Here is a 27363-nt window from a genome sequence, read left to right on the forward strand (position 1 = left end):
GGGTGTGTGGGAGGAGGTGTATTCTAGGTAGCTGTGGGAGTCGATGGGCTTGAAATGGACATCAGTTTCTAGCTGGTTACCTGAGATGGAGACAGAGAGGTCCAGGAAGATGAGGGATGTGTAGGAGATGGCCCAGGTGAACTTGAGCTTGGTGTGGAAGGTGTTGGTGAAGTGGATGAACTGTTCGAGCTCCTCATGAGAGCACCAGGCGGCGCCGATACAGTCATCAATGTAACGGAGGAAGAGGTGGGGTTTGGGACCAGTGTAGGTGCGGAAGAGGGATTGTTCCACGTAACCTACAAAGAGGTTATCTGTCCCCAACTGCTGTCAAAGAAGGTGCTAGTGAAGCACCTTCATGAATGCTTTAATTGTTCAATCATTGCAGAAGCTAGTTAAGAGTAAATGTTGCCATGGGTCTGGAGTCACATATGTAGTAATATTTACAAATTTCCCTCCCTCAGGAACATGAATGAACCAAGTGGGTTTTTACAACAATCCAGCAATTTCATTCTTCAGTTCTGAAGAAGTGTCACTAGACCCGAAACATTAACTCTGATTTCGCTCCACGGATGCTGCCAGACTTGCTCTGATTTTCCAGCAATGTCTGTTTTTATTTCAGAATTTCTTCATGTATTATTTTCAGAAAACAAATGGGCAGCCATAAAGATAACAGTATTTAAATAGTCCAAGTCCGCACTTTTAGTAAGAGCTTCATTTCAGTTAACCACACTCCACAAAACTCACATCCCACATATCACTAAGTCTCATATTTATACAACCCTAAAGTAAAATATCTGTTGTCTGTTCCCTTGCACCATTAGGTGTCAGACTTCACTTCAGGCTTTATTGGATGAAAATAATATGAACATGGTTAAGAGATGTCAAGTGCTAAACATTCCTGTTGCTGGTACAGTTCTGAACTCAGGTGATATTAATAGTTTGGAGGACAGGTGACTTAACATCAATGTCCTTGAAGCAGCCAGTAACACCAGTATCGAAGCCATGATCATCCAAAACCCCTTCACTGGGATGGCCATGTCCTTTGGATGCCTGATTTCCAACTACCAAAGTAAATCATCTTCACTCAGCTCAAGGAAGGCACTTGAGTGAGAGGAGGAAGAAGGAAGCATTTCAAAAACTCCCTAAAGAAATGCAACATAGATGCCCAGCATTCAGGAGCAAGCTCCTGTACGAAGGGCGGTTCTTTGAGAACACCCATTGACAAGAGGAAAAGGGACCAGAGAAAGGAATGCCAGTGATTTCAATGTCAAAGACTTATTCCACTTTTGGGAAACATCTGCCAAATGTGTGGGTCTAGGATCAGATTCACCAGCCGCACAAGGACCCACAGAACCCATGACCATGTGTTGGAACCCTTTGTCTTTTCCTGTTAATATCTTGAAGACTTCGCTCAGATCACCCTCTAACTTTCTAAATTCTAGAGAAAGCAGGCCAAACTTGTTTAATCTGCCCTCATAACCTAACTCCTGAAGTCCTGGCAACATTCTTGTAGACCTACGTTCTACTTCCTCCAAGGTCCCAGAAATTAATTTCAAAGTAAAAATTTTACCCTCCACAGTCACAGATATCAGGAGCAGATTAGAATTCCTTGGCTGATTGATTAGGGACTGAATCTGCGACTGTAAGGTCTCGGTGGCACTCTGAAGAAAGCATTGATTCACAGGACTTTCACAACCTTCCAATGTGACTGTTTATCACATAAGCAGACTCCTTGCTTGATATCCTCAAGATATTGAGTCAATGTGATAATCAGTAAAAGCTGAGGAGGCCGGAGCTCCTAAGAGAAGACTGAAGCATCACCTAATGGAGATGATGGGGTAGATGTGTAGAAAGCACTCTTACTTGCAAACAGACTACAGCTATGGGTGAGAAGGAGAAGGTGGTCTTTATGTAATCTAATAAGAAATTTCAGAAGAAATGTCTGTACCTTTTACTGATGAAAAGTCGGAACTCACTCCCACATAAAACAGTTGAGGCAAGTAGTTGGGCACATTTAAAGGAAGTTTGGCTAAAAGTATAAGGGAGAAAGGAATTTGTTGTTGGGGAGAGACAAAGATGGGTAGCAGTTAGTCTGTTTATGTGCTGTAAGCTCAGTATACTTTGATGTTATATAGTTTCATGTTAAAGAGTCTACTCTTAATCTGTATTTGAACAGACTGTGACAACCGAGACCTTGACCTTCAGTCTGGAAGAAATGCTTGGGTTTATGTCAGAGGCCAGTAACCTGGCTCTTTTACGGATCCTAGCCCAACGAAACAAATTCTCCGACGACATGGTCTTTCTTTCTTTCGACAGTGAAATGAAGCTTTCTACTTCTACATATGTAAGTGCCATGTCTGGGGTCCTTTAACCAGCAGAGTGAGGGTTGAGCACAGAGTGGGCTACCAACGATATTAACATCCCACAACTAATCTGGCTTTCAGTTTCTGTAAACTCAGCCCCTGCCATCATTCCAGGGGTGTAATTGTCAGGGAAAGGTGGACAAAGGTGGGCATTCACAGTAAAATAAGAAAAGGGGAGCAATTTTTCTGACTTAACAACATTCTCCTGTAAAAGAAATATCTGTGTCTGTAGATATTTGGTTAGAAGTAGTGTCAAGGATAGAGAGCAAGAGAATGGGACTAATTAGACAGCAGAAATCACTGCTCCAAAATAAGAGTTTTGTCGTTTAAGAAAGAAATAAAGAGAGATGGTTTTTGCTTCAAGGAGGGTTATGAGTCTTGAGGATTTCTATTTAAATGCGATGGAAGCAGAGTCTTTGAATATTTTGAAGGCAGAGGGGATAGAATCTTGATAGCCAGGGGTCTGCAGAGAAAGCTCACAACCTTTTAAATGTACTCAGATGAGCACTTGAAGTGTCATAACATTCAAGGCAATGGCCCTAATGCTAGAAAGTGGGAGTGTAGGAGAGATGTATTATTGGCACTCCAGGCTGAAGGGCCTCTTCTTTGCTGTATGACTATATGATTTAAGCTTAAAGGGCTGAATGGTCTATTCCTACTCCTATCTTGTATGGCCAGTCAAACAGCCTGTACAGGTATTTTGGGTCCATAATACCTCCCTCAAGCAATTTTCCTGTGATTGTACAATGTGTCAGAAATTAGCACCCTTGCACCCTAACGCCTGAGCTGATAACTACAGTTCAGAGGTTTGAATGGAAAGTATGAACTGACAGTTGCAGTGCAATATCTACAGAGTGCTGACTTTTGAAAATGCCATAATGTTGAGGAGCTAGTAAAACAGTCAGATGGAAGAGAATCAGGCGTTATTTGAGAATAGCAGGCATGTCCTTCCTGGTCTCAAGCAACATCAAATAGATAAGCACATCATCAGGCCTATTGCTATTTATGGGAGCAATTGCTAATATTAAAATATCCTAGGGGATGTGAAAGGCAGCATTTACATTCTTTCATCTCATGCATCTGGAATTGTCTGGAATTGACAAATAATCTCCTGAATCACTGATTGCAACAACTGCTGGATATTTGATTTTTCCTTGTCCTGTAACAATGCTTCCTTTTAACAGATGAATCTGGGACACAGAACAATGAAGATCGGAAAACAGGAGCGGGATGTTCTTGGCATCCAAAGGACAATTCACTCAGAGAGAAGTGGCCCCATGAGCTGGCAGTCCAACTTCCTGCCTTCTGGGTGAGTACTGGACAGGCTCTGCTGTTGTATTGCAGATGTGTCATGCTGCCAAACAAAGCTATTTAGCTCATCCTTTATGCGCATTTTTCGGAATTTCTTTATTTGCCAGTTTAAGTGCTTGAGGCTCATGATTGGGCTGTTCCATAAGACTGTTTGTGTTTTAAATTCTATATTCCTATCCAGTCCTGACAACATTTGATTTCTTTGCTTGACAAGATTCTATCCACCTATGCTTAGAAACATGGAAGATAGGAACAACAGTAGGCCATTCGACCCTTCATATCTGCTCTGCTATTCGATAAGATCTAGGCTGATCATCAAGTTTAAGACCCTAATCTTGCCCAGACTCCAGTCTCTTCATTCCTTTAGCCACATGATGTTTTGGCCTCAACCATTTTCTAGGTTAGTGAATTCACAGGCTCACCACTCTCTGTGTGAAGAAATTTCTCCTCATCTCAGTCCTAAAAGGTTTACCCCTTATCCTTAAACTATGACCTCCCCCCAGGCTCTCGACATTTTCACCACTGGAAACATTTTCCTGCATCTAGTCATGCACAAATTTTATAGATTTCTATGGGATCCCCCTCATTCTTCCAGTGACTACAATCCTAACTGACTCAAGCTCTCCTCATATATCATTCCTGGTTTGGTAAACCTTTACTGCACTCCCTCAATAGCAAGAACATACTCCCTCTGATACGGGGGAGGCCAGTACTGCACTCAATATTCCAGGTGTGGCCCAACCAATGCCCGATATAATTCTATCAGACATCTGTGGTCCTGTTCTCACATCTTCCTGCTATTAAAGGCCAGCGTGTAAATTGCCTACATCACCCCGTGCTGCACCTGTACGTTACTTTTCTTAAAAGTATTGAATGATTCCGCTCCCACTGTCTCCTGAAGCAAAGAGTTCCAGAGCTGTACAATCCTCTGAGGGGGGAAAAGAATTCCTCTCTCAGCCCTGAAAGGGGGCTGTCTCATTTTAAAAGTGTGCCCCTTAGTTCCGGACACGCTTACAAGAGAAAACATACTTTCCATATCTGCCTTGTGAAGACCATTCAGGAACTTATACACTTGAATAAAATCACCCCCTACGTTGCTTAACTCCACTGGAAACCCAGCTACTCCAGGCTGCATGGATAAGACAACATACTACTCATTCAAATCTTGTAATTAGGAGAACAGTCATGCTTTTCTGTGGTCATGGATACAACTCCAGGACAATAAGCTGCCTTCCAGGTGCCATTGCCAAGGACTCAGAGCACATGTTGGACACTCTTCTGTGAACAGGTCAGCAACTAGCAGTTGTGGTCCATGTTTCTACCAATGGCAGAGGTAGGAAGGGGATAGTGATCCTGCAGACATTATTTGGGGAACCAGGTAGAAAATTAACAACACAACCCCAAAGGTAGTAATCTCAGGCTACTCATAATTGACGGGTCAGATGACATACTCGTACTTCTTATGTTGCCAGGTAGATGTCTGTATTGTAGCTGTACTAGAACAGTTTGGCTAAGGGCACAGCAAGTTCAGGAGCACCAGACTTCTCCTGCAATATTTTCGGGCCTATAGGCTTTGCTGTGACCTCCAATGCATTTATGTCCTTCCCTAACTAAGGAGACCAACAACAGTTTTCAAGTTGTAATCTCTCAGTGCCCCGTATAACTGAAGCATAACATCTTTCCTTTTATAAGATAACAAAGTGTGAAGCTGGATGAACACAGCAGGCCCAGCTCATCCACTCCCCCCACTGCATCCCTAAACCAGCCCAGCTTGTCCCCGCCTCCCTAACCTGTTCTTCCTCTCACCTATCCCCTCTTCCCACCTCAAGCCGCACCTCCATTTCCTACCTGCTAACCTCATCCCACCTCCTTGACTTGTACGTCCTCCCTGGACTGACCTATCACCTCCCTACCTCCCCACCTATACTCTCCTCTCCACCTATCTTCTTTTCTCTTCATCTTTGGTCCGCCTCCCCCTCTCTGCCTATTTATTCCAGAACCCTCTCCCCATCCCCCTCTCTGATGAAGGGTCTAGGCCCGAAACGTCAGCTTTTGTGCTCCTTGGCCTGCTGTGTTCATCCAGCCCCACACTTTGTTGTCTCAGATTCTCCAGCATCTGCAGTTCCCATTATCTCTGATCATCTTTCCTATTGTGTTCAGTTTGTGATAAATGAGAGCAGTTAAACAATTTATCAGAGGAGGAGGATCCACAAATATTCCCATGCACAATGAAGTGGGAGCCCAGCATATCTGTGCAACAGTAAGGCTGAAATGGGTATAACTGCCTTCAGCCAGAAATGCTGAGAGGATGATTGTATTGGCCTCCTGCAAATGTCCTCAGCATCATAGACACCAGTCTTCAGCCAAATTGATGCATTCCATGTGATATCAAGAAACAGGTTGAACAAACTGGATACTGCAAAGCCTATAGGCCCGAAAATATTGCAGGAGAAGTCTGGTGCTCCTGAACTTGCTGTGCCCTTAGCCAAACTGTTCTAGTACAGCTACAATACAGACATCTACCTGGCAACATAAGAAGTATGAATATGTCATCTGACCCATCAAGCCTGCTCTGCCATTCAATAAAATCAAGGCTGACCTATTTGTGGACTCGGCAACACCTACTCGCCCAACTCACCATAACCTTAATTCCTTTGCTGTTGAAAAATCTATCTATCTTTGCATTAAGAACATTTAATGAGGTAGCCTCAACTGCTTTATTGGGCAGGGAATTCCACAGATTCACAACCCTTTGGATGAAGATGTTCCTCCTCAACTCAGTCCTAAATCTGCCCCCGCCTTATTTTGAGGCTGTGCCCTCTAGCTCTAGTTTCACCTGTCAATGGAAACAACCTGTTGAAAAATGCCCAGGCATATCCTGTACGCAAATACTGGACAAATCATTTGGACCCACCAGTCTGCTCTCGACCATCAGTAAAATGATGGAAGGGAGATGTCATCAGCAGTGTTATCTAGCAGCACTTCACAATAACCTGCCTATTGATGTTCAGTCTAGGTTCTGTCAGTGTCACTCAACTTTTAATCTCAGTACAGCCTTGATTTAAACCTGGACAAAAAGGCTGACATCCAGACATAAGGCGAGAGCAACTGCCGCTGTCACCGATGCTGGTTTTGACTGATTATACTTTAAGGTATCAAGGTGCTAGAAAAATTGAAGTCAATTGGATTTTTTAAAAGTTCATTTGTGGGATGTGGGTAAAGCTAGCTAGCATCTTTTTGCCTGCTCCTAATTACCCAGATGACAGTTACGAGTCAACCACATTGCTGTGGGTTTGGAGTTGTGTGCAGGGGAGACCAGCAGATTTCTTCCCTGCAGGATGTTAGTGACCCAGATCAATTTTTATGATAATTAACATGGTTATGTGGTCACCACGAGACTGGAATTATTTTTGCAGTCAACATTTTTATCCAATTTCATCATGTGCTAATGTAAGATTCAAATCCATATCCCCAACACACAAGCCTGGGTTCCTAGACCAGTGACATTACCACTACACCACTGCCTCCCCACTCACAATGTTCAGCTCCATTTGCAACTCCTTAGGTAGTGAAGCAACCTACATCCAAGAAAAGGAAGCCCTGGACAATATCCAGGCTTGGGCTGACAAGTAGCAAATATTTGTGTCACACAAGTTTCAGGCAATGATCACTCCAATAAGAGAGAACCTAACTATCGCCCCATGATACTACCTTCACTGAATCACACAGTCAATACCTTGGGGCTACCATTGACCAGAAACTGAACTCTTCTAGCCATATAAATACAGTGGTTACAAGATGGGATCAAGGATTAGAAATTTTGCAGCAAATATCTCACCTCCAAAGCTTGTCCATCATCAACAAGGCACAATTCAGGAGTGTGAATGAATAATAAACAAAAACAAAAAACTCCAGATGCTGGTAATGTGAAAGAAAAACAGAAATTGCTGGGAAAACTAAGCGGGCCTGGCAGCATCTGTTGAGAGAGAGCAGAATTAACATTTCAAGTTCAGTTCCGAAGAAGGGCCATTGGAATTAAAACTCTGCTTTCTCTTAAAAGATGCTGCCAGACCTGCTGAGTTTCTCCAGAAATTTCTGCTTTTGCAGTGATGGAGTTTTCCCCACTTTCCTGGATAGCTGCTGCCCCAGCAACACTCAAGGACCATGACACTATCCAGGACAAAGCAGCAACTTGATTGGCTCCACATCCACCCCGACACTGGTTACACGGTCACCATTAGACTAGCTTTTATTTAAAAAAAAACATTGAATTCAGATTTCACTACCTGCCATTGTGGGATTCAACCCCATGTTCCCAGACCATTAGCCTGGTGTTTTACATTACTAGTTCAATGACATTACCTCTGTGCCACAACACGTATAATATCTCCAACTTGGACAGTCTGCTACCTCCGTGGGAATTGAGGAGATTCTTTGGCAGTGGACAAAGTGACAGAAGGACAGGGAGATGCTGCCAACAATAATCAGGCATTTGTGGGTCACTGTCTGCCATCCTGTTGCAGTGTCCCCAATTTACTAGTCAGCATTTGCCAGATTCGACAACTGGCCATGCAAATACAATATTGACCCAGAAATATGGAATGCAACAATAAGGGTAAAAGTAGGGACATGAACTTAATTCAATAACTCTGTCAAACACAATTGGCTGAAGGGCATCTTTCTGTTCTGCGAAATTCCGTGGTAAACAAACCTCATTATCAGCGTAATCCTGGACCACCCACCATTGCTAACTCAGACTTTAGTTGCCTAGGCCTGAAAATCTAAAATTCTTTCCTGTACCCCTCTTCTCTACCATTTTAAAGGTGCACTTTCATTTCCTCCTCCTTAACATGGTAATATTTCCTTATGTAGCTCAGTGTTAACAAAGCTTCCATGAAGCACTTTAAGACTTTTTTTTAGTGCATTGCTGTTGCTACAAGTTTGACACAGTCTCTGCTCACCATCAGTGATGTTCATGGTTCAATCCACTCTTCTTGTAGGCATTTAACAAGCAGAGTGCAAGTGGGCTCCCCAGCTACAATGGTGCTGACCCAGTTACCTCACCTGAGAGAAGTAGGTACTGTAACTTTTATATCTTTGACATTGTTCCTGGGAATGGTTCACACTGGGACTATTGGGTTTAGGAGCTCACTCGCTGAAAGAGCAGTGGAGGGGCAGATTCCAAACTATCTTGTTTGAAAAGGGTGAATTTGCAGGGCTATAAAGAGAAGTGGCTCTAATTGTACCGCTCCTTCAAAGAGCTGACATATTCTTGACGGGCTGAATGGAATCCCGCATTGTTCAGAGGAGCTGTGGAGTTGTTGGTTGGCTCGCCGAGCTGACTGATTTTCATGCAAACATTTTGTCCTCCTTCTTGGTGACATTGTCCGTGTAGTCTTCTTTGAAACGCTGCTGTTCTGCCCTACTCTGAATTTATATGGTCTGATCTGCCATGGTGTGCAATCTTGTTTCTGGTTTTTGTGCTGGAGCGGTAGGTAGATGGGGTCTATTTCAACATGTTTGTTAATTGCATCGATGGTTGAAAACCAGGTCTCCAGGGATTCTCGTGCTTGTCTTTGTCAAAGACAATTTACAAAGATGTTGAAGTAGCCCCCGTCTACTTAACACTACAGTACAAACCCAGATAAATCACATGAATCATATAAAGCTAGCTTAAATGTTCAGCAGGTAATACAGAAGGAAAATGAAATATTGACCTTTATTTCAGAGGGAACAAAAACAGAAATTGCTGGAAAAGCTCAGCCAGCCTGGCAGCATCTGTGAAGAAAAATAAGAGTTAACATTTCTGTTCTGGTGACCTTTCAGCAGAACCATAATAAGGAAGGGTCACTGGACCTAAAACATTAACTCTGCTTTTTTTCTTCACAGATGCTGCCAGATCTGCTGAGCTTTTCCAGCAACATCTGTTTTTGTTCCTGATTTACAGCATCCACAGTTTTGTCGGGTTTTTATTTCAGAGGGAATGGAGTATGAATGTAGGGTTTTTTATTCATAGGGAGGTCTTGCTAAGGACACTAGTTAGACCACTGATGAAATACTGTAAACAGCTTGGGCACTTTATCTAAGGCAAGATACAATGGCAATTGGATGCATTCTAGAGACGTTTCGTCAGGTTGATCCAGGGTGTGGAGAGGTTATCTTTGAGGAGGGGTTGATTAGGTTGGATTTGTGCTCACTGGGGTTTAGAAGAATGAGAGGTGACATTATTGAAACATATAAGATTCTTAGGGAGCATGACAGGTCGTTTCCCCTGTGGGAAAGACTGTGATCGAAAGGGTATAATCTTAGAGTAAGGAGTCACTCATTTAGCAGAGAGATGAAGAGGAATTTCTTCTCTCATCAGTAGTGAGGTTTTGGAATTCTTTATGCAGAGGGCTATTCAGGCTGGGTCATTATCCAAGGTTAAAATAGGCAGGTTTTTAATCAGTAAGGGGATCAAGGGTCATGGGGAAAAGATAGGAATGTGGCGTTAATGGTTGTCAGATCAGCCATGATCTCCTCAAATAGTGGAGCAGATTTGATGGGCTGAATAGCCTACTTCTGCTGCTACATTGTATGGACTAATGGTCTTATTGAATGCAGAAGGGAAAGGGAAGCGAGTTCAGTTGTTCAACCCGGACTGCCACCATCATCTCAGTTACTCCTGCCCCAACCCTCTTCTACAAGACAACTCGTCCCAACACATCTCTACATTTCCACGTCATTAACCTCCTGTATTGCTCCAGATAGATATCCCACTCCCTCTGATGGACTCAATCCTCATTGTACCTTCCTCTGGATTTACAGGAGAGTTTTCAATTATTAGCAGTTTAAGGATAATTTTCTGTTGTTTCTAAACTTTTGCAGATGAAGAGGAACCTAAACCAGTATTTGAGAAGAAACCCTTGATTTGGGAAGAAGACCTGCAGCTGTATTCTAAATTTATCGACAGAACGGTACCAATTCATTGCTACTTGTACTGGGGCCTGCACTCAGCCTGAACATAAGATGCTGAAAGTTTGTTTGTTATTTTTAACTCTTGCCTGTCCACAAAAATGAAACCGATGAAAATGTCATACGTGTGCTGTGTAACAATACATTGACTCACATGCTGATTAGCAGCTCAGTACATTGAATTGCAGTTTGCTGCGTCACTGCTCAATGCATTGAGTTGCAGCATGCTGATTCACTGCTCAGCATGTTGAGTTACAGTATGCAAGAGCCAAGCCAGTGACACATTTGTGCTCCTGAGATGCTGCTTGGCCCGCTGCGTTCATCCAGCTTCACACTTTGTTATCTTGGATTCTCCAGCATCTGCAGTTCCCATCGTCACTGACACAATAGGTGATTCAGCTGCAGAGAGGCAAGGAGGAAGAATGAAAGATTAGTATTGATGGGGTTTAATTAATTAGGAGAACAGTCATGCTTTTCTGTGGTCATGGATACAACTCCAGGACAATAAGCTGCCTTCCAGGTGCCATTGCCAAGGACTCAGAGCACATGTTGGACACTCTTCTGTGAACAGGTCAGCAACTAGCAGTTGTGGTCCATGTTTCTACTAATGGCAGAGGTAGGAAGGGGATAGTGATCCTGCAGACATTATTTGGGGAACCAGGTAGAAAATTAACAACACAACCCCAAAGGTAGTAATCTCAGGCTACTCATAATGCCAACAGCAAGTGAGTACAGAAATTGGTGGATTAGACAGATCGCAGGAAAGATGATACATGATAATGGGTTTTAGGTTCCTGAGACACTGGGACTGGCTCAATGGAAGAAGGCACCTATACAAGCCATCTTCACAGATTCAGGTCTAAGTGCATTCTTATTTATTCAGGATATGTGGGGATTTATTGCCTACCCAAACTTGTCCTTATGAAGTTACTGGTGAGCTGCCTTCTTGAACTGCTGCAGTCCATTTGGAATAGGTACACACACAATACCATTAGGGAGGATGTTAAAGGATTTTGACCCAGCGACAGTGAAAGAACGGTGATATACTTCCAAGTTAGGACAATGAGTGCCTTTGGGGAAAATGTACAGGACATTTTGCTAGTGCTGTTGGAAAGAACTTAAACTAGAAAACAGGCGATTGTAGACTGGACATTATGCAATGAGAAAGAAATAATTGACAATGTAGTTGAGAGAAATCCTTTGGGGATGGCTGACCAATGATGCTATGAGGTTTGAGTTGGCTATGATGGATGTTACTGAAAGGAATAACAGTGGATAGGCAATGACAACCATTCAAACAGCAAATAAGTGAAGTACAAAAACTGTTTAATTGTATCTGGCGCCAGTGTGCAAAGAGAACAATGCTCAAACCGTGGCTTATAAGGGGATTTAGAGATAATATTAAGTGCAAAAAAGAGGCGCACAAACTGGCAAAAAAAAAAGACCTGGGTTTGGAAACAGTTTAGAAGTCAGTAAATGAGGACCAAATTTTGGTTAAGAAGGGGACTTCAGAACTGACCGGAAAAGTGTCTGTAGTTATGAAAAAAGAAAATGATAGATGAAAACTAATGTTGGTCCCTTACAGTCAGAAACGGGGAAATTTGTATTGGGGAGCAAAGATTCATTCTTTGTACATCATAAATTCATACTTTGTGTCTGTTTTCATAAAGGGGACCCAAATAATATGCCGGGAATGTTTGGGATCTTAGGATTTTGTGTAAGGGAAGAACTGAAGCAAATCTGGTGTTGGAGAAATTAATGGGATTGAAGGCTGACAAATCCCTAGGGTCTACAATCAACATCCCAGAGGAGGTCCTCAAGGAAGTGGCTGCAGAAATAGTGGTTGCATTGGTGGTCATCTTCCAAGATTCTTTATGCTCTGGAACAGTTCCTACAGACTGGAGGGGAACTATTGTAACCTCACTATTTAAAAACAATGATAGAGAGAAAACAGGATATAATAGACCAATAAGCCTGATTTTGGTAGTGGGAAGATGCTTGAGTCCATTGTCAAGGATTTTAGAACAGAGCACTTAGAAAACAGTGATAGAATCAGACAGAGTCAGCATGGATTTGCGAAACAGAAATCATGCTTGACAAATCTTCTGGTCTGCTTCAAGGTTGTAATTAGTAGATCAAGAGGAGTCAGTGGATGCAGTTTATTTAGATTTCAGAAGACTTCCAGCAAAGTCCCACATAAGAGATTAATGTGTAAAATTAAAGTGCACGAGATTAGTGATAGTGTATTGAGAGGGATAGAAAATTGGTTAGCAGATGGGAAAGAAAGAGCAATAGATAAAGGCAATAAGGACAGCAGATGCAGGAAGCCAGAGTCTATTGTTGTGAGGCTGGAAAAGCAGCAAATCAGGCAGCATCAGAAGAGCAGGAAAGTTAATGTTTCAAGCCAAAACCCTTCATCAGGAATGGGTTGTTTTCTGAATGGCAGGGAATGACTAGGACCCCAGCTATTCACAAGATATGTTAATAACTTAGATGAGGGCATTACCATATATACTCGTGTAAAAGTTGAATTTTTTAGACTGTTTTTTAAGATTAAATTTATGGGTCGACTATTGCATGGGAACTACTTTTAAGGGGCTGAAATTCATGCTACAGCCCAAAATACTGTATCATTAGCAGAAGCCCAATTGATATCGAAATGAATAAAGACAAAGAACACAACGAATTACACTAATTATTACAGTATCTTATCCTCTAGTTCAGCAGGCAGCTTTTATATAATCTGAGTTCTCTGTGAAAGTACTAAGTCATGCATTGTCATGAATCTTGTGCATCATTGATCACTTGCCTTAAAACCCAAAGGTCCATCCTTCTTTGATTCGTTTCGTGCATGGATTTAGATGGTTTCACGACTAATCCATTCTCCATTTTGACAATTTTCCCCTCAGCAACTCTTTTTCTCCAATTGTAGCCACTTTCTAGATTTGCCTCTGCTGGCAAACATTTGTTTTGGCATTGTCTGAAGTTGGTTCGATATCTTTCTCCAGACTCTCACAAGTTTCTCCGAAACACAAAATCCTCTTGCTGCTACAGTTATAATTGTCTTCTCTACAAAACATCTAAATGCTGCTAAATATTTTTTGTTTTCTTTCTGGAGGGTATTTTTACACAAAATGATGAAAAAATGTCAAAATACATAACAGCACAAAAAAGGATTCATTTCCTCATTGTCACACATATGTACGGGATTATACCTTGACTCACAAATGTTGACCTGTTATCTTTGAAGAACTGGGATCAACGTTTACATGAAATATGTGGAAAATTCCAGACTGTTTGGCTAAAAATAGAGGGTGGGCTTTTACATGAGATTGACTTTTACTTGACTATATGCGGTAAATGTAATATCTCAAAGTTTCAGATGGCACAAAGTAGGGTGGAAGGTTGAGCTGTGAGGAGGATGCATAGATGTTGCTGTGTGAATTAGACAGAAAGCAGTTGAGGCCAAAAAATTATGTGTTTTCAAGAAGGTGGTTAATGTAGATCTTGTGGTCAAAGCAGCCAAGGAATATGGAGGGAGGATTAGGGTATGGAGCTCAACTACGATTGTAATAAATGGCAGAACAGGTTTGAGGGACTGAATGGCCTATTCCTGCTCCTATCTTCTGTGTTTCTTTGCTGATTTAGCAATGATGTGGGTACTAGGGGGGACTATCAGAGAAGAATATCAGGATGCACAAAGTACCAGGAGAGATATTTGGAATTGGAATGGATTATAAGAAGTTAATGGGTGAGTTGAAATGTGGGAGAAATTAAAACATTCTAGGCCAGGGTTAGACTGCATTTATCTGAATGCACAAGTACAGTAAGTAAGATTGGTGAGTTACAGACATGGATTGTGAAATTACAGTGCTATATCCTGAGATTTAATTCAGGAAAAGCAAGGCTGGTTGTTAACTGTTCCTGGATTCAAGATCTTCAGAAGAGATAGTGATTAGTATCTAATTGTGTCCGGAGAATTATAAATATCTAAGAGTGAAAAGAGTTGTAAAGTAAGTAAACTAATTAGTAAATGTATTAAAGCACGTAAGGGCTTTTGTGGTGCAATGGTAGTGTCTCTCCCTTGGAGCCAGGACAGCTGGGTTCAAGTCCCACTTGCTCTAGAGGTATGTAACAACAATTCTAATAGATTGATTAGAAAAATATCCATTCAAATCAATCTTAGGAAGAGTGAGGTGGCGGGTTGGTGGGTTTTATGGTGTGTGGAGGTTCAAGTAAAATTCTAATTAGAAGGTTTTTGGACTTTGTCTAAAAGCATTTGATGAACAACAGGAAAAGACAGTAAAGACAGTATTTCAGAGCTGGAGACAGAATTTACTTCTCTAGACCCACGGAATGTAAAGGTGCAGTGATATAGCTTGATATAGGCTAGAGGCTACCAATGAGAACGAATGAAGAGGAACAAATCTGCAAGGACCTTGCGTGGGTGCAAAAATTTCAATGAAAGTGTTTAAGTATCCAGCCATAGACTGGGATAATGGTAGCATAAAGCATAGAAAGAAAAAACCTCTACATTATGTTCAGCATTATTAGTTTCTAAAACAGTATGTGTCCAGTCCAAAATGTGGTACTGCTAGACCTGGTTCTTGGAAATGAGTTGGACCAAGTAGATCCTGTGCCACTAGTGAGTAATTTAGGGGATACCGATCACCGTATCATAACGTTTAGGATGGCAGTAGAAAAGGACAAGTGTAAGAATAGTTAACTGGGTGGCAGCTGACTGTTTTTTAGATTAGATTAGATTAGATTCCCTACAGTGTGGAAACAGGCCCTTCGGCCCAACAAGTCCACACCGCCCCTTGGAGCATCCCACCCAGACCCATCCCCCTATAACCCACTCACCCCTGAACACTACGGGCAATTTATCATGGCTGATCCACCTAGCCTGCACTGAGGAAACCAGAACACCCGGAGGAAACCCACGCAGACACGGGGAGAATGTGCAATCTCCACACAGACAGTCACCCGAGGCTGGAATTGAACCCGCGTCCCTGGTGCTGTGAGGCTGCAGTGCTAACCACTGAGCCACCGTGCCACCCAAGCTTTGAATGAATGATCAAAAGTAGTTCATTCACCCCTTTCTGCCCTTCAATTAGCTTTGATGGGGTAAGAACACCAGAAAGACTCTAGGAAGCTCAGAGCAACAGAGGGTTCTTGGGATGCTTGCCACAGGTCCCTGAAGGTGGCAAGGCAGATTTCTGGGGTAGTTAAGAAGGCAAATGATCAGTCAAGGCATAAATTACAAGAGCAGGGAGGCTACGTTGGAGCTGCACTGAACTGTGGTTAGGAAGTATGTGCAGTTCTAACCACTGTGTGCAGTTCTGGGTGCCACATTAGAGGAAAGGACATGATTGCATTGGGGGATTGGTACACAGGAGATTCACCAAGTTGCTGCTTGGGATGGAGCAGTTTAACTTTGAAGAGAGGCTGGTTAAGCTCAAGTTGTTCCTTCGGAGAGAAAGTTTGGAGGAGGGTAAACCTGTTGGGGTGTGTCAGATTATAAGGAGCATGGACAGGGTGGATAGGAAGCAACTGTTCCCCTTAGTTAAGGGGTCAATAACAAGGGAGCATAATTTTAAAGCAAAAAGCAGGAGGTTTAGAGGAGACTTGAGGAAAACTTTTTCACACGGAAGGTGGTGAGGGCCTGGAATGCACTGCCTGGGAGTGTATTTTAGGCAGGAAACCTCACAACCTTTAAAAAATACTTGGATGAGTTTCATAACATTAAAGGCTACAGGAGTCGTGCTAGAAAGTGGAGCTAGTGTAGATTTTGAGATAACAAAGTGTGGAGCTGGATGAACACAGCAGGCCAAGCAGCATCTTAGGAGCAGGAAAGCTGACGTTTCTGCCTAGGCACTTCAACAGAAATGGGGGAGGTGAAGAGTGCTCTGAAATAAATAGCGAGAGGGGGGGAGGCGGATCGAAGATGGATAGAGGAGAAGATAGGTGGAGAGGAGACAGACAGGTTAAAGAGCCGGGGATGGATCCACTAAAGGTGAGTGTAGGTAAGGAGTTAGGGAGGAGAAAGGTCAGCCCAGGGAGGACGGACAGATCACGGGGGTGGGATGACGTTAGTAGGTAGGAAATGGGGGTGCGGCTTGGGGTGGGAGGAGGGCATAGGCGAGAGAAAGAACAGGTTAGGGAGGTGGGGATGAGCTGGGCTGGTTTTGGGATGCAGTAGGGTGAGGGGAGGTTTTGAAGCTTGTAAAATCCATATTGATGCCATTGGGCTGCAGGGTTCCCAAGCGGAATATGAGTTGCTGTTCCTGCAACCTTCGGGTGGCATCATTGTGGCACTGCAGGAGGCCCAAGATGGACATGTCGTCTAAGGAACGAGAGGGGGAGTTGAAATGGTTCGCGACTGGGAGGTACAACTATTTAATGCAAACTGAGCGTAGGTGTTCTGCAAAGCAGTCCCCAAGCCTCTGCTTGGTTTCCCCGTTGTAGAGGAGGCCACAATGGGTACAGCGGATGCAGTATACCACATTGGCAGATGTGACCCCTCTACCGTACCTACACTGGCCCTAAACCCCACCTCTTCTTCCATTACATTGATGACTGTATCGGCGCCACCTCGTGCTCCCACGAGGAGCTCGAACAGTTCATCCACTTCACCAACACCTTCCACTCCAACCTTAAGTTCACCTGGACAATCTCTAACACTTCCTTCACGTTCCTGGACCTCTCTGCCTCCATCTCGGGCAACCACCTAGAAACCGATATCCATTTCAAGCCCATCGACTCCCACAGCTACCTAGCATACACCTCCTCCCAACCACCTTACTGCAAAAATTCCATTCCCTATTCCCTAGCTGCTACTTTCTCTGAATTTTCTCTTGATATATTTTTTAGCTCCTGGATTGGAGAACTGCATTTGAGAATCTGTACCTGAATTTGCTTTTTTGCCAAAGAGGGTGTTAATGGGATATTACTATAGTTATTGTATATATTATTCTGTTAAATCTTCCAATAGTTAACCTATTCTGATAGGCCCAAGAATTCCTCTTTTGTTTTTATTTTAACTATATTGTTTAAATAAATTGTGTTTTGTTAATGTCAAGTAGTTTGACCAGTTGCATTGCGTCTGGAACCAAGCACATCATATCTACCTTTAAAATATATAGATAGATAGAACAATATAGAACATTACAGCACAGTACAGGCCCTTCGGCCCTCGATGTTGTGCCGACCTGTCATACCGATCTCAAGCCCATCTAACCTACACTATTCCATGTACGTCCATATGCTTATCCAGTGACGACTTAAATGTACCTAAAGTTGGCGAATCTACTACCGTTGCAAATAAGAAAATGCTAGGGTCTAGGCTACCTTAAAATATATTGAGGGGGTCTGGTCCATAACAGGTGATAAGACAGGAGAGTGAGACAAGGCTGTAAGCAGATCAGCAAAGAATTTATTGAATAATGGGCGAATGGGGTTGCTCGCATGGAAAATTATGGAACATGTTAAAGGGGAAAGGGCACTGCAACGATTATTGAAGTTTTCACAACAACTAATAGGGCGGATTATTGAAAAGGCTCAGGAATGTAACTTCAGGCAGAACAGAGAAGGGCATTGCACTTAGTCCACAGATATACGCAGAACAAGGTAAATGAGCTTGTAGCACAGATTGAAATTAGCAGGTATAATAACGTTAGTACCACAAAGATGTGGCTGCAAGGGGATCAGGGCTGGGAACTAAATATCCAAGGAGACACCTCCTATTGAAAGGATGGGCAGATGGGTTGGCAAGAAATGAAATTAAATCAATAGCAAGAAGTAAAATAGAGTTGGAAGGTGTAGAATCTAAGTGTGAAAAGTTGAGCAAGACCTGATGGGAGTTGTATACAGCCCTCCTAGAAGAAGCCAGGATGTGGGGAATAAATTAATTAGGAGATAGAAAAGCCATGTTTGAAAGGCAAAATTACAATAATCATGGAGGATTTCAACACACAGGTGCAGTGGGAAAGTCAGATTGGTAGCAGATCTCAAGGAAAGGAATTTGTGGAACGTCTGCGGGATGCTTTTTTGGTGCAGCTTGTGGTAAAGCCTGTTAGGGAACAGGCAGTTCTGGATTTGATGGTGTGTAATGTTGCAGACTTGACTAGGGAGTAGAAGGTAAATGAACGCCTGGGGGCAATGATCAGAATCATAGAATTCACCCTGCGGTTTGAGAGGAAGAATTAGATGTAATGGTACTACAACTGAGTAAAGGATAACTACAAAAGCGTGAGGGAGGAGCTGACCAGAGTTGATTGGAAGGAGAGTGTAGCAGGGAAGACAGTAGAGCAGTTTCTGAGAGTGACTCAAGATGCACAGCAGAAATTTATCACAAGGTAAAAGCAACATGTGAAGGGGAAGATGAGGCAACCATGGCTGACAAGGGAAGTCGGGATGAAAGACCAAGAAGTAAACATACAGTGTGATGAAGATTAGTGGGAGGTCACCGGATTGGGAAATCAGTAAAGAATAACTAAAATAGCAATAAGGTAAAGGGGAGTTGAAAAAATTAAATATGAGAATAAGCTAATAATGTAAAAGAAGATTACCAGAGTTTCTTTAGATATCTAAAAGGTGAGTGAGAGCCAAGAATGGACATTAGGCCACTGGAAAATAAGGCTGGAGAAGTAGTAATGGGGAACAAAGAAATGGCAGAGGAACTGAATAGAAACTTTGCATCAGTTTTCACAGCGGAAGACACAAGCAGCATACCAAAACTTCAGGGGGAAGAGATGAATGTAGTCGCCGTCACTAAGGAGAAGCTGCTGAGGAATGTTGAAAGGCCTGAAGGTAGATAAATGGCCTGGACCAGATGGATTGCATCCCAGGGTTCTGAAGGAGATAATTAAGGAGATTGTAGAGGCATTGGGGGTGATCTTTCAGGAATCATTGGAGTCAAGAAGAGCTCCATAGAACTGCAAAATAGTTAATGTAACAGCCCTGTTTAAGAAGGGAGGCGGCAGAAGACAAGAAACTATCAACCACTTAGAGTCATGTCAGTCATTGGTAAGATTTCGGAGTCCATTATTAAGGATGTACTTGGAAGTGCATGGTAAAACCGGGCTGACCATCACGGCTTCGTCAAGGGGAGGTCATGTCTGACAAATCTGTTTGAATATTTTGAGGAGATAATGAGCAAGTTAACAAAATGAGAGCCAGTGGTCATGATCTATTTGGATTTCCAGAAGGCTTTTGACAAGGTGCCATGCAGCAGGTTAGTAAATAAGGTAAAAACAGCCCATGTCATAAATGGGGCATCAGCAGACTGGCAGAAAACAGAGAGTAAGGATAAAACGTCTTTATTCAGGCATGGCAGCTGGTGACTAGTGGATTTCTACAGGGGTCAGTGTTGGGACCATTCATGTTATACGTTAATGATCTAGACAAAGGAACTGAGGCCGTTGTTGCAAAGTTTGCAAATGACTCAAAGATAGGTGTGGAGGGACAGGCAATGTCGAGGAAGTGTGAGGCTACAGGAGAATTTGGACAGGCTAGGAGAGCGGGCAAAGAAGTCGCAGATGGAGTACAAGGTGGCAAAGTGAGAGGTTATGCTTTTAGGTGGGAAGAATAGCGGTGTAGGTTGTTTTCTACATGGGGAGGGGGTTCAGACATCTGAAGCACATAGGGACCTGAGATTCCTAGTTCAGGTTCTCTTAAGGTTAAAATGTAGGTTCACTTAGCAGTTCAGGAAGCAAATGCAAGTTAGCATTCATTTCAAGGGGATAGGAATACAAGAGCAGGGATGTACTGCTGAGGCTCTGTAAGGCTGTGGTCAGATCTCTTTGTTGTGAGCAGTTTTGGGACCCGTATCTAAGGAAGGACATGCTCGCCATGCAGAGGAGGTTTACAAGAATGATCCCAGTGATGAAGGGCTTGTCATTTAAGGAGCAGTTCAGGAGTCAGGGTCTGAACTTGATGGAATTTAGAAGGACATGGGGTGATCTGATTGTAACTTACAGGATTTTGAGAGGCCTGGATAGAGTGGATGTAGGGGAGATGTTTCCACTAGTAGGAGAAACTAGAATGCAAGGGCAGAGCCTCAGAGTGAAGGGATGACCGTTTAGAACTAAGATGAGCAGGAATTTCTTCAGCCAGAGAATGGTTAATCTGTGAAACTTATTGCCGCAGAAGGCTGTGGAGGTTAAGTCATTGAGTGTATTTAAGACAGTTAGATAGTTTCGTGATTGGTCTAACGATATGTGCGTTGAGAGGGCTTTGTCTGCCCTGGTCCTTTTGAGGGAATTGTTGTACACTTGGTGCTCAGGTGCTTGTCCCATGGAAAGCAGTGAAAATAGATGTGGGGTTTTTTTTAAAGTAGACTATAAAAGCATGAGTGGGTGCAGTCAGGCTCACATAGATACGGGTTTTAGTTTTTACTTTCAGTTGTTGAAGTTGCATTTTTGGAGTCGAAGCTGTTCGTGGCAACTGTCTCTTTGCTGCTGCCAAAAGCTTGAGTTCCCTCTTGGAGATAACAAGAACTGGAGTCAGAGTGCAGCTGGAGGAACACAGCAGGTCAGGGAGCATCAAAGGCGCAGGAGAGTCGATGTTTTGGGTTTGCACCCTTTATCAGGACTGGGGAAGGGGAAGGAAGCTCAGAAACAAATAGAGGGAAGGCAGGGTGGTGCTGGGGGAAGGTAGGTAGATGCAGGTCGGGGATGTGGGCATGGGTCATGGGAAGGGTGGGGCAGATAGATGAGAAAGAGAATGGACAGGTCGTGCCACGTCAAGGAGGTGGGGATGAGAGGGAGGGATGGACATGGGAGGAGGTCAGGAGTGGGGGCATTTTGCAGCTGGTGAATTCTATGTTGAGGCTATTGGGCTGTAGGCTCTTGAGGTAGAATATGAGGCAGTGCTCCTCCAGTTTACTAGTGGTGTAATTATGACACTGGAAGAGACCAGGATGGACATGTCACCCAGGGAGTGGGAGGGGGAGTTGAAATGTTTGGCAACCAGAAGGTCTTGCTGATTATCTCATACAGAGTCATCGGTCACTGAGTCTGTGCTTGGCCTCACTGATGTAGAGGAGCAGTGGATGCAGTAGACCAGGTTGGAGGATGTACAGGTGAGTCCCTATTGGATTTGGAAAGATTATTTGGGGCCTTGGACGGGGGTAAGAGGGGAGATGTAGGGGCGAGTGTAACACCTCCTGCGGTTGTAGAGAAAGGTGTCGGGGGTGATGGGGTTAGTGGGGAGTGTGGAGCGGATAAGGGAGTCGCGGAGTGAGTGGTCCCTACAGAAGGCAGATAGGGGTGGGGAGGGAAATTCTCTTTGGTTGTGGGGTTGGATTGCAGGTGGCGGAAGTGTTGTAGAATGATATGCTGGATGCAGGGCTTGGCGGGGTAGTATGTGAGGACCAGGGGATTCTGTCTTTATTTTTGGTGGGGGGAGGGTGTTTGAGGGCAGAAGTGTGGGAAATGCAAGGGATGTGGTTGAGGGCATTTTTGATCACCAGAGCAGGGGAAATTGCGGTCCTTGAAGTAGGAGGACATCAGGAATGTCTGAGCGTGGAATGCATCCCACGTCTGCTACCAGGATGGAGCGCTCCACTCCCGGACATTTCTGATGTCCTCCTACTTCAAAGTTCACAACTTTACCCCTCCAGCGATTCACAATGCCCTCAAATGCATCTCTTCCATTTTCCACACTTCTGCCCTCACATGCCCTCCCCCAACAAAAATAAAGACAGAATTCCCCCTAGTCCTTACATACCACCCCACCAACCTCTGCATCTGAAGTTTCATTCTCTGCCACTTTGGCTACCTGCAATCAGACCCCACCACCAAAGAGCTAGTTCTCTCCCCATCCCTATCTGCCTTCTGAAGGGACTACTCACTCTGCAACTCCCTCATCTGCTCCACCCTTCCCACCAATCCGGCCACACCTTATGTTCCACTTTGGGACCCTACAGCCCAATGGCCTCAACATAGAATTCACCAACTTCAAAATCTCCCCATCACCAGCCTCATTCCATGTCCATCCCTCCCTCTCATCTCTGCTCCCTTGATGTGACACAACTTGTCCATCTTCTTTCTCACCCACTATCTGCCCACCCTTCCCATGACCTATCTTCATAGCCCCCTACCTATATTCCACCTACATTCGCCCAACCCCACCCGACCTTCCCTCTATTTATTTGAGCTCCCTTTCCCCCTCCACAATCCTAATGAAGGGTGTAACCCTGAAACACCAACTCTCCTGCACCTCTGATACTCCCTGACCCGCTGCCTTCTTCCAGCTCCACACTGTATTGACCTTGGGTTCTCTCTCTGCTGCTAGATTCATTCTGTCGATGTTCCTTCTCCTGGACTGGAGGGGATAGCTAGTGAAGGAAATCAGTGTTGCTGAACTTGCCTTTGACAGGAGTGTGTTTCTGGGATGCTACCGTATTAGAAAAATTGATGAGTAGTAGTTAAATAATATATTATTTTGTTAAGTATTTCAATAGTGTTATGCCAGTGTTTATTTTGTTAGTATCCTAACTGCGGTGTAAGAATTGTGTAAGGATAAAGTGTGCTTTTGCTTAAAGCCTAGTAGTTTGACCAATCGAATCACATCTGAAATACAGTGCATTTCATAAAAGTTAGAGTGGAGCTTTGGTTTGTTTTGAAGGGGTTTGGTCTGGTCTGTAATAATTGGTAAAGAAATCAAGGGTTATAGGCAGAAGGCAGGAGAATGAGGTTGAGAAAGGTATCAGCCAAGATTGAGTGGTGGAGCAGACTCGTTGGGCCAAAGGGCCCATTTCTGCACGTATATCTTACTGTCTCACAATGGAACAGGTTTGATGAGCAGAATAGGCCTCTACTGTTTGTAATTTTTATTAATGACTTGGATGAGGGGATTGAAGGATGGGTCAGCAAGTTTGCAGACGACACAAAGGTCGGAGGTGTCGTTGACAGTGTAGAGGGCTGTTGTAGGCTGCAGCGGGACATTGACAGGATGCAGAGATGGGCTGAGAGGTGGCAGATGGAGTTCAACCTGGATAAATGCGAGGTGATGCATTTTGGAAGGTCGAATTTGAAAGCTGAGTACAGGATTAACGATAGGATTCTTGGCAGCGTGGAGGAACAGAGGGATCTTGGTGTGCAGATACATAGATCCCTTAAAATGGCCACCCAAGTGGACAGGGTTGTTAAGAAAGCATATGGTGTTTTGGCTTTCATTAACAGGGGGATTGAGTTTAAGAGTCGTGAGATCTTGTTGCAGCTCTATAAAACTTTGGTTAGACCGCACTTGGAATACTGCGTCCAGTTCTGGGTCGCCCTATTATAGGAAAGAGGTGGATGCTTTGGAGAGGGTTCAGAGGAGGTTTACCAGGATGCTGCCTGGACTGGAGGGCTTATCTTATGAAGAGAGGTTGACTGAGCTCGGCTCTTTTCATTGGAGAAAAGGAGGAGGAGAGAGGACCTAATTGAGGTATACAAGATAATGAGAGGCATAGATAGAGTTGATAGCCAGAGACTATTTCCCAGGGCAGAAATGGCTAGCACGAGGGGTCATAGTTTTAAGCTGGTTGGTGAAAAGTATAGAGGGGATGTCAGAGGCAGGTTCTTTACACAGAGAGTTGTGAGAGCATGGAATGCGTTGCCAGCAGCAGTTGTGGAAACAAGGTCATTGGGGTCATTTAAGAGACTGCTGGACATGTATATGGTCACAGAAATTTGAGGGTGCATACATGAGGATCAATGGTCGGCACAACATTGTGGGCTGAAGGGCCTGTTCTGTGCTGTACTGTTCTATGTTCTATGTTCTAATAGCCTTATTCCAGCCCTAATTCTGCCTCTACTGCCACACACACACATATTTCTGAGAATGTATAATTATTTGATGTATCCAAACTTTAGTGATGGAAAGGGATAGGTGTGTACCACTGGGCAAGAGTTATAGTTGGGGGAAAGGCAATTATGATGAGATTAGGCAAGATTTAGGGAGCATAGAATGGGGAAGGAAACTGCAGGGGATGGGCACATTAGAAATGTGGAGCTTATTCAAGGAAAAGCTCCTGAGTGTCCTAGATAAATATGTACCTGTCAGGCAGGGAGGAAGCTGTAGAGTGCGGGAGCCGTGATTTACGAAGGAGGTGGAATCTCTGGTCAAGAGGAAGAAGAAGGCTTATGTTAGGATGAGATGTGAAGGCTCAGTTAGGGCACTTGAGGGCTACGAGGTAGCCAGGAAAGACCTAAAGAGAGAGCTCAGAAGAGCCAGGAGGAGACATGAGAAGTTGTTGGTGGATAGGATCAGGGTAAACCCTAAGGCTTTCTACAGGTATTTAAGGAATAAAAGAATGACGAGAGTAAGATTAGGCCCTATCAAGGATAGTAGTGGTAAGTTATGTGTGGAGTCAGATGAGCTAGGGGAAGCGCTAAATGAATATTTTTCAACAGTATTCACGCTAGAAAATGACAATGTTGTCGAGGAGAATACTGAGATAAAGTCTACTAGACTAGGTGGGATTGAGGTTCACAAGGAAGAGGTATTAGAAATCCTTCAGAAGGTGAAGATAGATAAGTCCCCTGGGCCGGATGGGATTTATCCTCGGATCCTCTGGGAAGCCAGGGAGGAGATTGCCGAGCCTTTGGCATTGATCTTTAACTCATCATTGTCTACAGGAATAGTGCCAGATGACTGGAGGATAGCAAATGTGGTTCCCCTGTTCAAGAAGGGGAGAAGAGACAACCCTGGTAATTATAGACCAGTGAGCCTTACCTCAGTTGTTGGTAAAGTGTTGGAAAAGGTTATAAGGGATAGCATTTATAATCATCTAGAAAAGAATAAATTGATTAGGGATAGTCAGCACGGTTTTGTGAAGGGAAGGTCGTGCCTCACAAACCTTATTGAGTTCTTTGAGAAGGTGACCAAACAGGTAGATGAGAGTAAACCGGTTGATGTGGTGTATATGGATTTCAGCAAGGCGTTCGATAAGGTTCCCCACAATAGGCTATTGTACAAAATGCGGAGGAATGGGATTGTGGGAGATATAGCAGTTTGGATCGGAAATTGGCTTGCTGAAAGAAGACGGAGGGTGGTAGTTGATGGGAAATGTTCATCCTGGAGACCAGTTACTAGTGGTGTACCGCAAGGGTCGGTGTTGGGTCCACTGCTGTTTGTCATTATTATAAATGACCTGGATGAGGGCGTAGAAGGATGGGTTAGTAAATTTGCAGACGACACTAAAGTCGGTGGAGTTGTGGATAGTGACGAAGGATGCTGTAGGTTGCAGAGAGACATAGATAAGCTGCAGAGCTGGGCTGAGAGGTGGCAAATGGAGTTTAATGCAGACAAGTGTGAGGTGATGCACTTTGGTAGGAGTAACCGGAAGGCAAAGTACAGAGCTAATGGTAAGATTCTTAGCAGTGTAGATGAGCCAGGAGATCTCTGTGTCCATGTACACAGATCCTTGAAAGTTGCCATCCAGGTTGACAGGGCTGTTAAGAAGGCATACAGTGTTTTAGCTTTTATTAACAGAGGGATCGAGTTCCAGAACCAAGAGGTTATGGTGAAGCTGTAGAAAACTCTGGTGCGGCCGCACTTGGAGTATTGTGTACAGTTCTGGTCACCGCATTATAAGAAGGATGTGGAAGCTTTGGAAAGGGTGCAGAGGAGATTTACTAGGATGTTGCCTGGTATGGAGGGAAGGTCTTACGAGGAAAGGCTGAGGGACTTGAGGCAGTTTTCATTAGAGAGAAGAAGGTTGAGAGGTGTGAGAGGTGACTTAATTGAAACATATAAAATAATCAGAGGGTTAGATAGGGTGGATAGGGAGAGCCTTTTTCCTCGGATGGTGACGGCGAGCATGAGGGGGCATAGCTTTAAATTGAGGGGTGAAAGATATAGGACAGATGTCAGAGGTAGTTTCTTTACTCAGAGAGTAGTAAGGGAATGGAACGCTTTGCCTGCAACGGTTGTAGATTCACCAACTTTAGGTACATTTAAGTCATCATTGGACAAGCATATGGACGTACATGGAATAGTGTAGGTTAAATGGGCTTGAGATCGGTATGACAGGTTGGCACAACATCGAGAGCCGAAGGACCTGCATTGTGCTGTAATGTTCTATGTTCAAAAAGCTAGTTAATAACACACCTCTTGTCTTTCAGGAGGCCCTCAAAGCTGACTACAATAGCTACTTGAGACACCACCCAGAATTGAGATCATTACTGGCTGACTTCCTGGAGTTTCTCCTCCTCCGGAAACCAGAGGATGTCATCACCTTTGCTGCAGAATATTTTGCCCCTTTCTCCGCTTTCCACACAGAAGGAAATGCCTTCCACACCTCAAACAAGCCAAGCCCCTTCAAAGAACGGGAAGACTTAAAGTGAAAAATTTTGTTGTTATACTATTTGCTTTTTGACCATCGATGTTTGTGTAGCACTTCACATTAAAGTAGCCCAAAGTGCTTCTCACTTCATGTAATTCGGCTGTGTCACGATATCTAAAATGTTTTGTTCTAAGAAAATGTCTGGTATCTCAATGCACAGCTTCAGATCATGTAGGAAAGAAAAATCAAAGTGCAAATGTCCAGAAGTGAATGTGTGCAGTGATTGCAAGAACTGCAGATGCTAGAGTCAGCGTAGATATGCTGGAGCTGGAAATGAAGGGCCCCCATGAAGGGGGCTGACCTGAACTTGCTTGTTCTTCTAATGCTGCCTGGCCTGTTGTACAGTGGTCAGCAGTAAAGCTACAAACGCTGGTGAGGCAACCAAAGGAGAGGATTTAG

The 27363-nt window shown here is 43.7% G+C and overlaps 1 protein-coding gene across 3 annotated transcripts in view; it reads left to right on the plus strand.

The window, feature by feature from the left end:
* The window catches only part of catip (ciliogenesis associated TTC17 interacting protein), a 62731-nt gene extending 35672 nt beyond the window's left edge, over positions 1-27059 (plus strand). For 2 of the 3 annotated variants that reach the window (XM_059647560.1, XM_059647559.1), the window contains exons 6-10: positions 2177-2344; positions 3548-3672; positions 8675-8751; positions 10542-10630; positions 26744-27059. In XM_059647560.1, coding sequence (XP_059503543.1) covers positions 2177-2344; positions 3548-3672; positions 8675-8751; positions 10542-10630; positions 26744-26965 — 681 coding nt within the window. In that variant the 3' untranslated portion in view covers positions 26966-27059. The remainder of the gene's footprint in view (positions 1-2176; positions 2345-3547; positions 3673-8674; positions 8752-10541; positions 10631-26743) is intronic. The other variant, XM_059647561.1, reaches the window with a different exon arrangement.
* The last annotated feature ends 304 nt before the right edge of the window (positions 27060-27363 follow it).

Source organism: Stegostoma tigrinum, chromosome 7 (genome assembly GCF_030684315.1).
Source record: "Stegostoma tigrinum isolate sSteTig4 chromosome 7, sSteTig4.hap1, whole genome shotgun sequence".
NCBI classification, from domain to species: domain Eukaryota; kingdom Metazoa; phylum Chordata; class Chondrichthyes; order Orectolobiformes; family Stegostomatidae; genus Stegostoma; species Stegostoma tigrinum.